The sequence below is a fragment of the Vombatus ursinus genome, unplaced genomic scaffold (assembly GCF_900497805.2).
Source record: "Vombatus ursinus unplaced genomic scaffold, bare-nosed wombat genome assembly UNPS02014894.1, whole genome shotgun sequence".
Taxonomy (NCBI): domain Eukaryota; kingdom Metazoa; phylum Chordata; class Mammalia; order Diprotodontia; family Vombatidae; genus Vombatus; species Vombatus ursinus.
The window spans coordinates 2,802,438-2,818,376 of record NW_020954672.1 but is presented as its reverse complement, the minus strand read 5'-3'; the positions used below and the strand labels follow the sequence as shown (position 1 = coordinate 2,818,376).

General features: G+C 39.4%; 2 protein-coding genes across 3 annotated transcripts in view; both read right to left on the bottom strand.

The window, feature by feature from the left end:
* LOC114028696 overlaps positions 1 to 15,939 on the bottom strand; it is a 468,075-nt gene that overhangs the window by 126,508 nt on the left and 325,628 nt on the right. The gene's annotated exons all lie outside the window — the stretch shown is intronic.
* Positions 1 to 15,939, bottom strand: part of LOC114028695 (immunoglobulin lambda-1 light chain-like) — a 94,035-nt gene that overhangs the window by 3,895 nt on the left and 74,201 nt on the right. For both annotated transcript variants that reach the window (XM_027842973.1, XM_027842974.1), the window contains exons 4-5: positions 5,875 to 5,934; positions 1,250 to 1,534 (exon numbers count right to left, since the gene is read on the bottom strand). In XM_027842973.1, the coding sequence (XP_027698774.1) occupies positions 1,250 to 1,534; positions 5,875 to 5,934 (345 nt within the window). The remainder of the gene's footprint in view (positions 1 to 1,249; positions 1,535 to 5,874; positions 5,935 to 15,939) is intronic.

Genomic DNA, 15,939 nt, shown 5'->3' with positions numbered 1-15,939 from the left:
ATTTTGCAGTATCTTTCTCACATCTCCCTCCTCTTACATGTGTACAGGGCATTCTCTATGCCTGGAATGTACTGTTTTATCACTTTTGCTCTTCTGAAATACCTTTTTTCCTCAGGTGTTATCTTTTCCATGAAGCTTTCATTATCCCTCCATCTTAAAGTGATCTCATTTCTCAAAATTTCCAGAGTACTTTGCAGTTCTCTTGGACCCTATATCATTCTACCTTGAATTGTATTCATTCATGGTCCTTGAGGTGAGGGATTGTCATTTTTCAACTGTGTGCATTTAGTGCCTTGCATACAATAGGCACTTAATAAATGTTTGTTGAACCGAATTATATTGAAGTGACTTGCCCACAATCACATAGATAGTATATTACGCTGTAGTGATAATAGTGTTGGATTTGGAGTCAGAAGACTTAGGTTTGAATACCAAGTGGTATGTCACTTTACCTCTCTGTGCTTAATAATTTTACTATCTACCTCCCAGTGTTGTTGCAAAGAAAATGCTTTATAAATCTAAAAATGTGAGTTATTAATTATTCTGACTTCTAATCCAATGCTTTCTATTGCTTCATGATTCCAATATTGAAAGTTGTATGGCTGACTCTTTAAATGCATAGCTTCTGAAGGAGTTTCCTATGGCTATCTGATAGCTGGGACAGGCTGGGCCACTTCCTTTTGGGGGTCAATACCAGTCTGGATTGGACAGTGCCCCATAAACCATTAGTCTTGAGCAACAACAAAGAGAAAGCTATGTGGAAAGGGCTGATTAGCTGGTGGAGGTTCATAGGGGAGATGAGAATAATAACTCACATTTATAAAACACTTTATAGTTTACAAAGCACTTTCCTTACAGTGACATGAGCATTATTTCCACCATTTTTTTATAGATAAGAAGATTGAGGCTAAGTGCAGTGTTTATGGTCACATCAACAAAGTAAATGTCAGAACTAGGACTCAAACCTAGAATCTTTATGTCTACTGTTTTTTCACATCTTATAAGGGTTTCCTTCCAATGCCCCAATTAGTGATATAGAAATGCATGTGATGTGAGTTTTCTGGGGCCATGTACTTGGATTTTCCCTACTGCTACTTACCTTCAGTCACAAGATATTTGAACCAAGAGCCCTTCCCTAGCTATGATTCATTTCTAGTATGGTGCCATTTTGAGGCTGGAGATAAGTTCAGTATTCCCTTCCACAACTTCTCTTATTCTTCTCCCACTCCCTCTTTGCCTGAGATCCTACCTGGACTCTCATCAGTGGATTCCTCATGAGACCTTTTGTAAGAAGCCTCCACAGTCTTATTGTTGTGCTGAACTGTACACTTAATTTGCTCCAAATCTTTCTTGTATTGACCAAGCTTGACAGCACTGAACTTCCCATTGGCAGTGGTGACCACTTCTTCTGTTGCATTGTTGTCTGGGTCGAGATGTATATCCACAGGCTTGGGGTAGAAGTCCTTCACCAGACATGCAACATTGGTCCCATTTTTCATGACAAAGACTGAGGGCGTAGAAGGTTCTTGGAGTTCTGAAAAATATAATCAACCTTCTCTGTGAGGTGACTACCCAAGGTATGGTAGAAATGGTTATTTTAACTCTAAAGATCAACTTTCTACCAATGATCTGTTTTTTAACTCTGCTGTCTGCTTGCTGATTCCTGAGCACTCGAGAGGATGGGCAGGGGAAGCAGAAAGAGATGCACTATATGAATGTTAGCTATTATCATTATCAATGTCATGTTTATATGGCTAACAAGGGGATGATTATGTTACTCACAGTATCCTGATTCAGCATTGTCATTCTTATTGCCACAGAACACAGGATATAAGAGTCATCCATCATCCCTGTCTTTGGCAGGACTATACCTAATTATCTTCTGAGTCTTTAGTTGTGCACTCTGTGGCAGCAGTCAATTAGCTATGGGATACTGGATATCATGGATAAAAGCTCTGTGCTGATGGTGTCATTTTGAGCCTGGACCATGGCTGATAAGTTTGACAGAAAGTTATGGTCAGAATGGCTCAGAGTCATTGCGTTGTTGAGTGAGTAGACTTTCTTTTAGAGAGACAGAAAGCCCATGGCTGAATTAGTGCTCTGGACAGGAATATCTGTGCCTATTCTCCTGCTAGCCTAGAGCTTCAGCCAAGAAACCAGGCAGGTTAGAGAACTACAAAGCCCACCCCTCCCCAAGATCAGGGACTAGTTGTGTGAATTTTCTTTTACCTTTGAAGCTACCATCACTTCAAGTGCTAGGGACTATTAGAGATGCTGAATATGGAAAGGATCACAAAGGCAGGGCTGAGAAATTCGGCAAGATGAGGGTGACATTTTGCCCTGTAGTGGCTCTCTGGATAGGATAGGAAATTTGTCTGCCAGTTCAGTGGGATGAATACCAGAGAAGAGCCAAGATAGCTGGTGGCATTTAAAATGCACTTAAATGATGAGTTTAGAATTTCTTCCTAGAGAACCAGCTGTTCAGAACAGTAAGTTAGAGAAGGAGTTCCTATTGTATTCTGGTCTTGACTATAGGCTTCTAACATCCTCTGTTAGATGGGTCCTGAGATTTCTCAACTGAAAATTTTAGTGTAAAAATATATGATTATGCTCATATTTACTGAGTATAGGAGGATGGTTCCTAGAAGTCTATCTTACCATCATCAGCTCCTCATCATTAAAGGGTAAGGACCCCTCCCTTTGTGCTCTCCCAGCACCTGCTTTCAAACACCCCAGTAGTACATGAGAAATCTCCCACCTTTCCCTGAGTTAGCTGAAACCAACGGACAACCTCAGTATTAACGGCTAGAAACCACCCATGACAAATGGCTTTCTGTTTTCCTTCCCTACTCACCACTCTCTCTCTTCCATATCCTCTCCTCCCTTCTCCCCTTCTTAGCAGAGATACTTCAGTTTGATCTCCCAGGTTTGATCTTGGACTGAAATAAATTTCTGCTGGTTTTTATGGACACTCAGTTTCCTCATCTGTAATGAATTTTCCATTAATTCTAGCAGCCTCTTGACTTGCCCCTAATAATCCATCTTGACTACAGTCATATCCATACCAGAGAAGAGTGACATCCTGATTGAGGGGGATTTGATTAGATGGCTTCTGGAGCCTCTTTCAGACACAGAGCAAGGATCTCATGAGGTGGGGAAGGTGATTGAATTAATAAAGAAAAAAATCATTTACCATCATAGACTTAGGTCTACCCAGCTGCAATAATGCAGGTTACCATTTCTGTTATGGTCAAAGGTTGCTGGAGAACTGAAGGACATCAGGTTTTCTATGCTGTTGTTAATAAGCTTGGTGAGAGAATGCCTGGATTTCTTTTGAGCTGGAGTTACCAAGCAAATACACCCCCCCCCCCAAGAAAGAATGCCTAACTGGACCTGGTTGACCCTGGTTATGGTGTAGTCTTTGCTATGAACTACTTTTGTGACCTCAGGAAATTTCTTTCAGTTCTGTAGGACTCATTTCCCTCCTCTATAAAAACAGACTAGTTGGAACATATAAGCTTGAACATTCTATAGTTCTAGAAAGTCAAAGGCAATTCCATTGACTTGAACTATAGAATGCTGACCTGAGATTCTTGATCCTAGCTCAGGAGGCAAGCTACCGACTCGCAGAGTTGGGCCATCTAACCTAACCTGTACCTGAACAAGAATGCTCTTTACATCAAATCCAGTTATAAAATAAACCCAATCTTTTGAATTTTCTGATCTTTCACACCCTTCCTCTTCCCAAATAGAATCACATTTGCTAATTTAAAAATGTGATTTGTTTTGAACTTACAATTCTGCTTTTGGTCTTTGCTTGAAGATCTCGGAACTCATCACCTCCCAACACAGCCTATCCCACCTTTGGTCTAATAGTCAGGGTAATTTTCCTTATGTCAGGTTTAAATCTGCCTCTCTGCAATTTCCACCCATTGCTTTGAATTCTGTATTTGAGGGCCATGCAAAAAAAATGGAATTGCTCTTCTGCATGGCATTCCTAAAGTATAGAAGAAGAGGCTTATGTTTTTAACTATAAGCTTGGGAAATGATAGTCTACTATTGAATACTATTGATATGCTGAATTTGATCGTAGTATACTGGTTTGCTAGAATATTTTTTATGATCCCTGTCTTGATTAGTACCAAGACTAGTCAATAATGAATTTACAATAATCGAGCCAATAGTTGAGACTAATCAATAATTTTCAACTGACCAATAATTACTTGAAAAGTTAAAAAATCTTTATAATCAGTTTTATGACATCCTGATGATCAAGCAAAGGTTGTTTAATTGGATTAAAATAAAATAAAACAAAACCAAAAAACCTTGAATGTGGTTAAACATGGTTCATATGTGTAAACACAATATAGAGGTTCTTAGCCTTTTTTTGTGTGTGTGAAGGGACCCTTTTGGCAGTTTGTGGAAACCTATTGACTCTTCTAAGAGTAATGGTTTTAAATGCATAAAATAAAATGCATATTATTACTAAGGAAACCAATGACATTTAAATACAGTTATCAAATTACATTAAAGAAGAAGTTCATAAATCTCAGGTTAAGAACCTCTGGTTAAGATGTTACATTTGGCTTCAATAATAATAGGTTTCATAGTGTTCTAAAGTTTACAAAGCACTGTCTTTTTAACCTTATAAAGAAAATAGTTACCCCCTATTTTATGGATGGGAAAACTGAAGCTCAGTGGCTTGCTCAGGGTCACACAGCTAATAATCACTGTAGCTGGGATTCAAACTAGCATCTCACTTGACTTCATATCCAATGCTAAAAAAATTGAATTTTGATGTTGAATAAAAGTCATTTTTGGGCTCCTACATCTATAACATTCCACCATGTATCACACTTATTTTTGTATCTTTTTTACTCCTCTTTTAAATGATAAACTCTTTAAAAGTAAGACCTGTGTTATCTTTCACTGATACTATTGCTGGCTCTTAACAGTGCCTTGCATATAGTGGGCACATAATAAATGCTTGTTGAAATGAATTAAATTGAAATGAATTAAATTGAATTGTATTGAATTGAAATATGCTCTGAATTTACTTCTTTTGAATTTTCTGATCTTTCACACCTTTCCTCTTCCCAAATAGAATCACATTTGCTAATTTAAAAATGTGATTTGTTTTGAATTTACAATCCTACTTTTGGTCTTTCCCATTTTCATGGAAATCAGTCAACGGTTAAGATTAAATTGTCAGACAGAACACTCAAATAAGCATATACTTCACCTTGAACTTGCTTTATTTGCCTGGCAGCTTATGTATGTATATCTATATATATCTGTATCTCAACATATCTGCTGTATTTTTGATGGTAGTGAGTGTACATAGGGTGTTTTATGTAGCACTGTGCCTGAAGATTTCAAGGTTACCAAGAAGCATAGGATGTAACTTCAACTTCAAATCCTGAATATACTCCATATGATGTACCACATTTGTCAACAATATTTTCCCAAGGATGTCTAAAGCAGAGGACGCATTTTTAGGCTAGATCAGCATGGCCAAAGGGATGTGGATACGTGAAGCAAATCTCTGGAGAACTGGAACTAAGGTGTGTGCTGTGTGTGTGTGTGTGTGTGTGTGTGTGTGTGTCTTTTGTCCTGACCCCTGGACAATAGTGTCATACTTCTTTCATTTCCTTTTCATTTCCTTTCATTTCTGGGATGCTCTGAAGATTTCTAAAACAAAACGGAGTTTCTTTAATTCCCTAACCTAGTGTGCCATACTCTATCCTGTTTTAAATCTGCAGTTCACCATCTCTTGTAACATTCCCTAAGGAATGTGACCATCAAAGTAAAGAAAATGGTACCATTGAGAGAGATGAAATTAATCTAAGAAATAGACAAAAAACTGTAACTCACCTGGCTCTACTGAGAGCTTAGTACCAGATCCAAAATGCATTGCCCGGGTGTGCCAGGAGCACTCTGCTACACAGTCATGCACATAACTAGCCCACTGCTGACTTAGGCCCTGGGCAAGAACATCTGTGCCAGTTCCCCAGCTAGCCTGGAGCCTCAGTCAAGAAACCAGACAAGCTAGGGAACTACAAAGCCACCCTCACCAAGGCCAGGGGCTGGTTGTGTGAATTCTCTTTTGCCTTTGAAGCTATCACCACTTTAAGTGCCAGAGGTCATTAGAGATGCTAAACATGAAGTTCACATTGAGAGGGTCGCAAAGGCAGGGCTGAGAAATGGGGCAAGATAAGGGTAACATTTTGCCCTGTAGTGGCTCTTAAGATAGGAAATTTATCTGCCACTTCAGTGGGATGGATACCAGAGAAGAGATATTATAGCTGGAAGGCAGACCAAGAGAGACATTTTTTTTAATGGTTGCAAAGCCAGTGATGAAGTGATTTAGAAATTTGTCCTATCTTTTACTCTGGTGAGTAGGACTCTCTCTTGGGTCAGAGGGATGGCTTCTCCACTAGAAACGAATTCTCTATCCTCCTTTTCCTTGTAAATCTCCCTTTCTGCTCCAAATCGCTCAGAGAGAGCCTTACCATGGATTTGAATCTGCTTTATGATTCACTGGGCCAAGTGAGGTATTTTCCACTAACCTCAGAGTCTAGAAAGGAAATCAGGAAATTGGCTCTTTTGGGGGATGCTTTCCATGCCTATGTGTTATGGATGCCTTGGAGAGAAAATTCCTCTTTCTAGAAAGCATTTTTTAAAAATAATTTTGTTTTATAATTTCTATGGTATGTGGACTTGGAGGCAAGTCTCGTGAGGTTTCAGTGAATATGGAAAATTGAACTTCAAAGGCCACTCAAGTCATACTTTGTTCCACTACTGAAAAATTGGTGTCTGGATGGGGAGGTTGGTGGTTAAACGAGGTGCTGATGTGTTGTGCAAATCTCTCCGGGGCAAGAGATTTGATTAGAAGCACAGACTTCACACTCCTTCAGTTTCACATTTGTCACCTCATGCTCCATTCCTTTAGAAAGTATGTCTCCACTAGTGGAAAATCAAGTAGGGAAGATGGTGCCTCTGGGTAATGTGGATCAGCTCCATTGGGCAGGGCTTGAAGTTTTCATCATTTTCCTCTCTCTCCAACCTCCTGAAGGAATAGACTTAAATGTTTGTTGCAAGTAATTCTCATTTCCAAGTGGAAATGAATTAAACAAAAAAACCCAAATATTTACTTTTTTTTCTCAGCTGCCATTTGCCAGCCCCAGATATTCACACAGCAATTAACTATACCTCTTTTCTGTCTCTCTCCTTCCTCCGTTGCATTGCATTTTGTCTTGTTCCTTAAGAGAGGATTACCAGATTCAGCTAATAGAGGTAAAGGCAATGAAAGGACCCTCTGCTCTAGAAGGTTACTATTGACTGGGAAAGTAGAGACACTGTTGGACACCAGTCTGAATGGCTGCCTCATCCTTCCATAGTGTCAGCTGAGAAACCCAGCAGTTCAGGTGACTAAGATGAATTTGTTGAGCTCAGGGGATAGGCTATGCAAACCCCTTTGGGACCTATTCATGATGAAGAGAATCCCAGCCCCTTTGGCTCTGTTTTACTGGTTACAATATCCTGGGCCAGAAGTCCTATTTCAGGAATAAGTTTTTTTAAAATAATTGAAAAGAATTTGTCTGCCAACACCATGCTCTGAGACAAACCTGCCAACTCCAGTGACACTTTCTTAAGATAAATCTAATGGGTTTATCTTCACAGTTTAATCAACTCCCTTTGCAGAGGAGTAGGTATCCATCTAATGCTGTCAGTGTAAGCCTGGCCACAGAAACATGCCTCATTGTGAATCTTCATTTCCCCCTGGGATACACCAGCTATGGATCAGTGGGGAAACCCACTTCATTGGACTCTTCAGGCTCCGAAAATGACTTAACATTAAAGTACAATTACTTTGTGTAGACTTTTCACAGGTCCTCAGGCAATAGATGAACCAACAGTTAGGTTGCTATAATGGATAATCTCCTGCCAAAGTTTATCTAGCACAATGAACATCATCCTTTCCCTGTCCCCCAGGTCTTCAAACACTTCCCCTATGGTTCAGGAGCCTCCAGGAACCATCAGTGCTCATTATCCTGCACAGTCAAATTGGGGTCTATTCTAAAGATAAGTTTAATAGCTGGGTGCCTGCTGCTAAACTGTAAGGCTGACTCCCCTAGGCTCATAGAGGTAACGGACTAGGCGAGAAGTACTCTGAAGTATTGCTTGTGGCAGATGCTGCCCTGGTCTTGCTTTCTGAAATCTGGAAAGAGACTAATTAACATGAAAGGGCTCTATGCAGGCAGGTACTCTGGCCTCCCGGTTTTGTGTGGTCTTTGAGTCTGAGCCTGGGTGCTTTGGCATAAAGGCAGCATTATGCAATGCTCAGAAAAGAGCACAGGCCTGGATGTCTAGAAACCTGGGTTCTGGAACCAATACTGCAACTAATATGCTGTGATGACTTTGGACAAATCACTTACCCCTTTTGGATCTCGGTTTCTTTATCTATACAATGAGGGAGCTGGACTAGATTATTTCCAAATTTTTCTTACAGTTCTCACATTCTATAGTTATATGGATTGCAACTAAACACAGAGATTGTGACAAGATAGTAGCATGATGCTCTTCCTCTTACCTGAAAGAGCAAACATCCTCTCTGCTATCTGTCTATCTAGCCATCTATCTATCCATCCATCCAACCATCCATCCAGATATCTATCTATCTATCTATCTATCTATCTATCTATCTATCTATCTATCCATCCATCCATCTATCTATCCTTTCTTTTTCTCTTTCCTTTCTTCTTCCTTACTTCTTTCCTTTCTTTCTTCCTTTTTTGCTTCCCAATTCAGTTCTTGGCTCTTCTTTTCCTAAGCAGGGAAGAAAGCCTTATCACTTCTGGCATTGCCTTTCTACTGTGTGTCAAATACAATGTCCCCAGCCAGAAGCACTAACTCAGAAATGGGTTTTATTTAAATGGATGTAAGGGGCCTGTCTGCCAACACTGAACTCTGGAATAGGCCTGCCAAATACAATGACATTTCCTTAAAGTAAATCCAACAGGTCAATCTATAGAATTTAATCAACTCTCTCTGTTGGGATGGAATTTTCCTTTAAAGTTTTTTTAATCTCCCCAAGGAATTTCAGCTTTTCAGGGCTGTGGGAAGCTCTCTCTTGTGGAGGGACTAGTATCTCATCTCTAATATTAGTATAATAGAAAAGTGTGCTACTTACTTGGTTCGACAATAAGCTGAGTTGCTGTTCCAAAGATGAGCTGTGCAGCATAGGCACTGTTGAAACCAACCGTACAAAAACACCTTTGCTGCAACTCTGTTCTCCATCAATTTGGTTGCACAACTCAAAAAGGGGAGGGCAGGGGGCTTGACTGGAGACCCACAGATCTATGGGGCTTTCTGAGATCTAAGCACATATGTTGGTATCTCGTTTGAAGTCTGATATCATCTGGGTGCTAAGATTTTTATAAAATCCCCCGGGTTTCTTGGTATCCCCTCTATACTGACATCTTGTACCACATCATGAAAGGAGGACTGTCCCTGGCTAACCTTTATTTTCCTCCTGGCCTCTGCCCTTAAATTCTCATTTAATCTCCTTGACTGTTAGAGATGGAAGGGACATTTTACCTTATCTAAACCAATTTCCCTATTTTAAAAAAGAGGAAAAAATCCTATAGAGATGAAGTGACTTTTCCAAGATCAGACAATAACATTATACTAGTGGAGAGTAGAATCTTTTTGACTCTGCTGGAGAATTTCCCAGTGGTCACTGCCTATTGGGATGGTGATTCAATCCATACTTCTTGTCTCTCTGACCATTGTTCTTTCTACAATACAGTACCACCTCATTACAGGTACATTCAAAATCCATTTATTTGCTGCCAACTGGGTAGGACTTCCAAAGTTTGCCAGAAAGGAAAAGAAAGAGAAGCAAAGAACATTTAGGGTAAGAGGGATAATCATGAGGGGAATGTTGTAGGGAGAATCTTTCAGTCTCCCCCCCCCCAATTAACTTGAGAAACAAAGCCAACTTTTAGTCTCAGAAGAAACACTGAGTTACAGTCACTTACTTGGAATGCCCTCCAGTTGGGTTCCTTTCCCAAAGATTCATGGATTAGTTAAATATGAAGCATTGCCTGTGGTCCCAAGAAGAAAACTCTTTTTTTCTTTTTAACATAACTCTTCTCTTGGCATCAACAACCAGGTAGATGGATTCTCAGTTCCCTAGCCCCAGGTTTTTAGTCCTATCTGTTTTGACCTCTTGACACTCAGCCTTAAGGAAGGTCTTTTAAAGAATAAGCATTAGAAAATGGAAACCTATTTTATTTTCAAAATCTGAAAAGATTGTTATCCATATTTTCTCGCTTTCCTGTGCTAGAGGGAATAAGATCTGTGTGGAAAGGTTAATGGAAATAATAATAATTATTGTTATTATAAAAATGATAACTATGTATATCAATCTAATTTCCTACTTCATTGATTTAGGGAACTTCTGGTGAGGTAATTGCCTTTATCAATGCAGATCACCAAATGCTCTGTAGCTTACAATCATAAACTTGTCTGGGGGACTAAGTTATGTCAAGTCAATAAACACTTATTAAGTACCTACTATGTGTCAGACAGGCAGCTAGATGGAGCAGGAGATAGAGCAATGGGCTTAGAATCAGGAAGACTTATCTTCAAGAGTTCAAATCTGGCCTCAGATACTTACTAGTTATGTGATACAAGGCAAGTCACCTAATCCTGTTTGCCTCAGTTTCCTCGTCTGTAAACTTAGCTGGAGAAGGAAATGACAAACCACTCCAGTATCTTTGCCAAGAAAACTCCAAAATGGGGTCATGGAGAGTTGGACACAACAAACAACTGAACAACAATAATAAATGTGTCAGACACTGTACTAAGTGCTAGGAATACAAAGAAAGGCAAATAACAGTCTATGCTCTCAAAGAACTCACAGTCTCATTGGAAGACAATATGAAAACAACTATGCACAATGGAGATTATCTAGGTGATCTATAGATCTGTATCTATATATATCTATAGAAATATATATATGAAATTGAAGATAATAAATGGAGCATTAGCACAATGGCACTAGCATAAAGAGAGATAGGGAAAGGCTTTTTGTAGAAAGTTTGTTTTTTAGCTGGGACTTGAAGGAAGCCAGGGAAGCCAGGAGATGGAGAAAAGGAGGGAGAGCATTCCAGGCATGGGGGACAGTCAGTGAAAATGTGCAGAGTCAACTCTGGGAAGAGAAGTATTACTGGGTTGCAGAGTATGTGGAGGGGAGTAAGAAGACAGGAAACGTAGAAAGGCGCCAGGTTTTAAATGGCTTTAAAAGGCAAAGAAAGGATTTTATTTTTAATCCTGGGAGTGATAGGGAGCCATTGGACTTTTTGAATGGTGGGGGCAGGGGTGACATGGTCAGACCTATTGTTTAGGAGGATCAATTTAATAGCTGAGTGGAGAATGAACTGGAGTGGGGAGATCAACCAGGGTTATACAGTTAATATCTATAACAGGCCAATGTCTGAGGCTGTCTTCACCAACTATACCACACTGCCTCTAACATAGAAAACATTAAATTTTGCAAAAAGCCTTATATACATAATCATATTTGAGTCTTGTGAGAACCCCGAGAGGTAGGTCCTACAATCATTTTTTGTTCCATTTTACAGATGGGGAAATTGAGGTTCTGAGAGGTTTGAGACATCCCTATAGTCACATAGCTAATAAGTGCTAGAGATAGGATCTGAATCCCTTTCTTCCTAATTCTAAATCCAGCATTTTCTCTATAATGTCATGTTGTCTCCTGAGTGTGTTTAAAGGAATTGGATTTAGTTAGGCCTGAAAGAGGAAATACTGGAAAGGAAGGTAAATGACAGCATTTAGGTGAATCTAGAGATTGTATTATGTAGAAGGGAGCTCTTACTATCAATACTCCTTCTTGTGGGAGTAAATTATAGTGCTTGTTGACTTGACATGACTTAGTGCCCCAGACAAGCTTATGACTGTAAGCTGCAGAGCATTTGGCAATCTGCATTGATAAAGAGAATTTCCTCAGTAGAAGTTCCCTATATCAATGAAGCAGAAGATTAGAAAGATATACATAGTTATCATTATTATAATATGTCGGATGGTGTCCACATGTTTAGCAAACAAGAGAGGAAATGGAAGAGCAGAAGAGGGCTTACTGGTCTTGGTGTCAGGAACACTAGGTTTGAGCCCAAGATCTAATAATTACTAGCTATGTGACCCTGGGCAAGTCACTTAATTTCTCTGAGCTTCAATTTCCTCACATGTGAAATGGGGATAATGATATTTATCTAAACTACTTCACAGGGCTATTGTGAAGAAAGTCCTACATGGAAATGAAATATTATTTTTCTATTAAGTATTATTATTTTTCTATTTGTATATCCAGCACTTAGCACAGTGACTTTGCACATAGTAGAACACTTAGTAATTGCTTCATTCATTCATTCATTCACATCTTCCAAAAGACAGGGTAAGAGGAAGGAGGCTTAATTTGCTGCAGAAGGGAGTTAACTAAAAGAACCTATGGAATTGGAAAGAAGTTTAGCAAACTTCATGTTTTACAGATGAGAAAACTGAGACATGGAGATGAAATGTCCCTTGCCTATAGCCCCATAGCTAGTTAGTGGCAGAATTGGAATTAGAATCCAGGCCTCCTCCTTCCCCTTCCAGTGCCTTTTCTACTCTAAAGCATAGCCTTGTTATCGGTATTTTAGCATATCTATATGATTTCTGCCAGCTGGGTTGAACTCCCAAAGTTTGACAGACAGGGAGAGGAAAAGAAGGGAGAATAATCAGGGTAAGATAGATGATCATGAGGGAGTATTGTAGGGGGTGGGGATGAATTGGGAGAAATGTACTTAGGAGAAACAAAATCAACTTGCTCTGTAGGAAAGAAGAACATAATGTCACCATTACTTACCTGGCACAACCTCCAGGTGCGTTCCATTCCCAAAGATCAGTATATCACACTGCCTGCAGTCCCAGTACAAAAACCTCTCTTGTCATCATAGCTGTCTTGGCATCCGTACCCAGGCAGCTGGGCTTGCTCATCGTTACCCCCACCCCCACTTTTTGCTTTCAATCATATTTAAAAGAGTTGGGTTTAGTTAGGTTTGGAAGAGGGAAGCCTGGAAAGGAAGGTTAATGACAGCATTTAGGTGAATCCAAAGATTTTATCATATAGAGAAGAGCTCCCACTGCCAATACTGATGATGCCTACTTGCTCAGCACACAAGAGCAAATATGATATTGTGGAAAAGTATTGTTCTTGGAGTCAGAAAACCTGGGTTTGAGTCTTGTTCCATCACATTAGTTACGTGATTCTGGGCAGATCCCTTAACCTCTCTGAGCTTCAGTTTCCTCATCTATAAAATGGGGAAAATGATATTTATACTATCCACTTCACAAGGTTGTTGGGAGGAAAACCCTGCATAAATATGAGCTCTTATTATTATTTTCCAAAGGAGATTATTATTATTATTATTATCTTCCAAAAGAGGAAGTGAACTTAAATTGCAGCAAGAGGGAATTTTGTTAGTTGGAAAAAAAAAAACAGAATTGGAGAAAATCCTAGTGTACAACCTTCTAATTTAGAACTCAGACCTCTTGTCTCCCAGCCCAGGGATCTTTCCTTTATATATCACTGCTTACAGGTACATTTGAACATGCATATTCACTACCAACTGGGTTGGACCTCCAAAGTTTGACAGACAGAGGGAGAAGAACAGAATAGTCAGAATAAGATGAGGTGAACATGTAAATATTGCAGAGGGAAATCTAAAGTAAATGTAATTCAAGAAATGTACCAAGAAGAAACAAAGCCTATTTTCAGTCTTGGAGAGAACCTGGAGTCATAGTTACTTACTTGGCATGACCTCCAGATGGATTTCTTTCCCAAAGATCAGTGTTGCGTATACAACACTATCTTTTCTTCCAGCATAAAACTTTTTTCTTATCAGCATAGCAGATCTAGCATCAACACTCAGGCACAAAAGCTCTCTTTTTAAAGCCATGTATAGTCATTTGAAAAAATGCTCTAAATCACTATTGATTAGAGAAGTACAAATCAAAACAACTCTGAGGTACCACATCACACTTATCAGATTGGCCAACATGACAAAAAGGAAAATGATAAATGTTGGAGAAGATGTGGGAAAATTGGAACACTAATGCATTGTTGGTGGAGTTGTGAACTGATCCAATCATTTTGGAGAGCAATTTGGAACTATGCCCAAAGGGCTATAAAATGTGCATACCCTTTGACCCAGCAATAGCATTTCTAGGGCTGTATCCCAAAGAGATCATACAAATGGGAAAAGGACCCACATGTACAAAAATATTTATAGCAGCTCTTTCTGTGGTGGCAAAGAATTGGAAATTGAGAGGATGCCCATCAACTGCAGAATGGTTGAACAAGTTGTGGTATATGAATGTAATGGAATACTATTGTGCTATAAGAAATGATGAGCAAGCAGACTTCAGAAAAACCTGGAAAGACTTATATGGTCTGATGCTGAGTGAAGCGAGCAGAACCAGGAGAATATTGTACACAGTAACAGCCACATTGTGCGAATATTGATAGATTTAATCCTTCTCAGTAATACAAGCATCTAAGACATCTCCAATGGCCTCTTGATGGAAAATTCTATCCACATCCAAAGAAAAAACTATGGAGTTTGAATGCAGATCGAAGCATATTATTTGCTATTTTTTTCTTCTGTTGTGTTTTGTTTCCTCTTTCTGGTGGTTCTTCCTATTGGCTCTAACTCTTCCTTACGACATCACTAATGTGAAAATATGTTTAGTAGGAATGTGTATGTAGCCTATATCAAATTGCGTGCCGTCTTGGGGAGGAAGGTGGGGAGGGAGGGGGAGAAAAATTAAAAACTCAAAAGCTTAGGGAAGTGATTGTTGATAAATCAAAATAAATTAATTAAAAAAACCCCAAAAACAAAAAGGCTCTCTTGTCCTTAGCTCTCCATCCCCAACTTTTCAGTCCTATCTGGCCTGACTTCTTAACTTCTCATTCTCAAAGGAGGCCTAGTTAGGAATAATCTGTGATTTGGTTATTTGACCAAAGTCCGACAGCTAATTAGTGTAAGAATTTGAAATAGAATCCAGGTGTCTTGATTCTCAGCTTTGGGCCCCTCCATACCAATGCCGTCACATTCGACTAGAAATGAGGCTACTAAGAATCCCTTATGAGTCCATAAGGATCCCTGTGGGCTGCACATTGACTTAAAAACCCACATATGAATGTTCTCTGTGTTCTATTGTATTTTTATTTATTTTGTTGAATATTTCCCAATTACAGTTTAATCTGGTTCTTGCTGCACTCTGGAATGGTGGCTGCAATGTGGCCTGTAGCCAAGATGTTTGACACCTCTGTTCTAAATCATGCTGCTGTATTACAGCTGCATCATAGTGTCAATTTGTTAATGAGAATTGTGCAATCATAGATTTGGAGCTGGAAGGGCCAACTAGTCCAACCCTCTCATTTTAGAGATGAGGAGATTGAGGCTTAGTGAGTTTAAGTGACTGGCCCATAATCACACAACCAGTAAATACCAAAAGCAGGATTTGAACCCAGGGCTCCCTGAATCTGAGTACAGAACATTTTGCATTATGTTCTATTGGCAGCTTGGTGGCTGAGTGGAGTGGACAAAATGCTGGACCTAGAGTCAGAAAAACCCAAGTCAAATCCTGCCCCAGACACTTACTGGGAGAGCTAGTGCTGTATGATCCTGGGAAAATCATTTAACCTCTGCTGCCTCAGTTTCTCATCTGTAAAATGGGGATAATGATAACATACCTCTCAGGATTGTTGTGAGGATAAAGTAAGATAATATTTATAAAGCACTTTGCAAAACTTAAATAGCTATATATGTGATGATGATGATGATGATGATGTCATGCTGTCTCTCACCT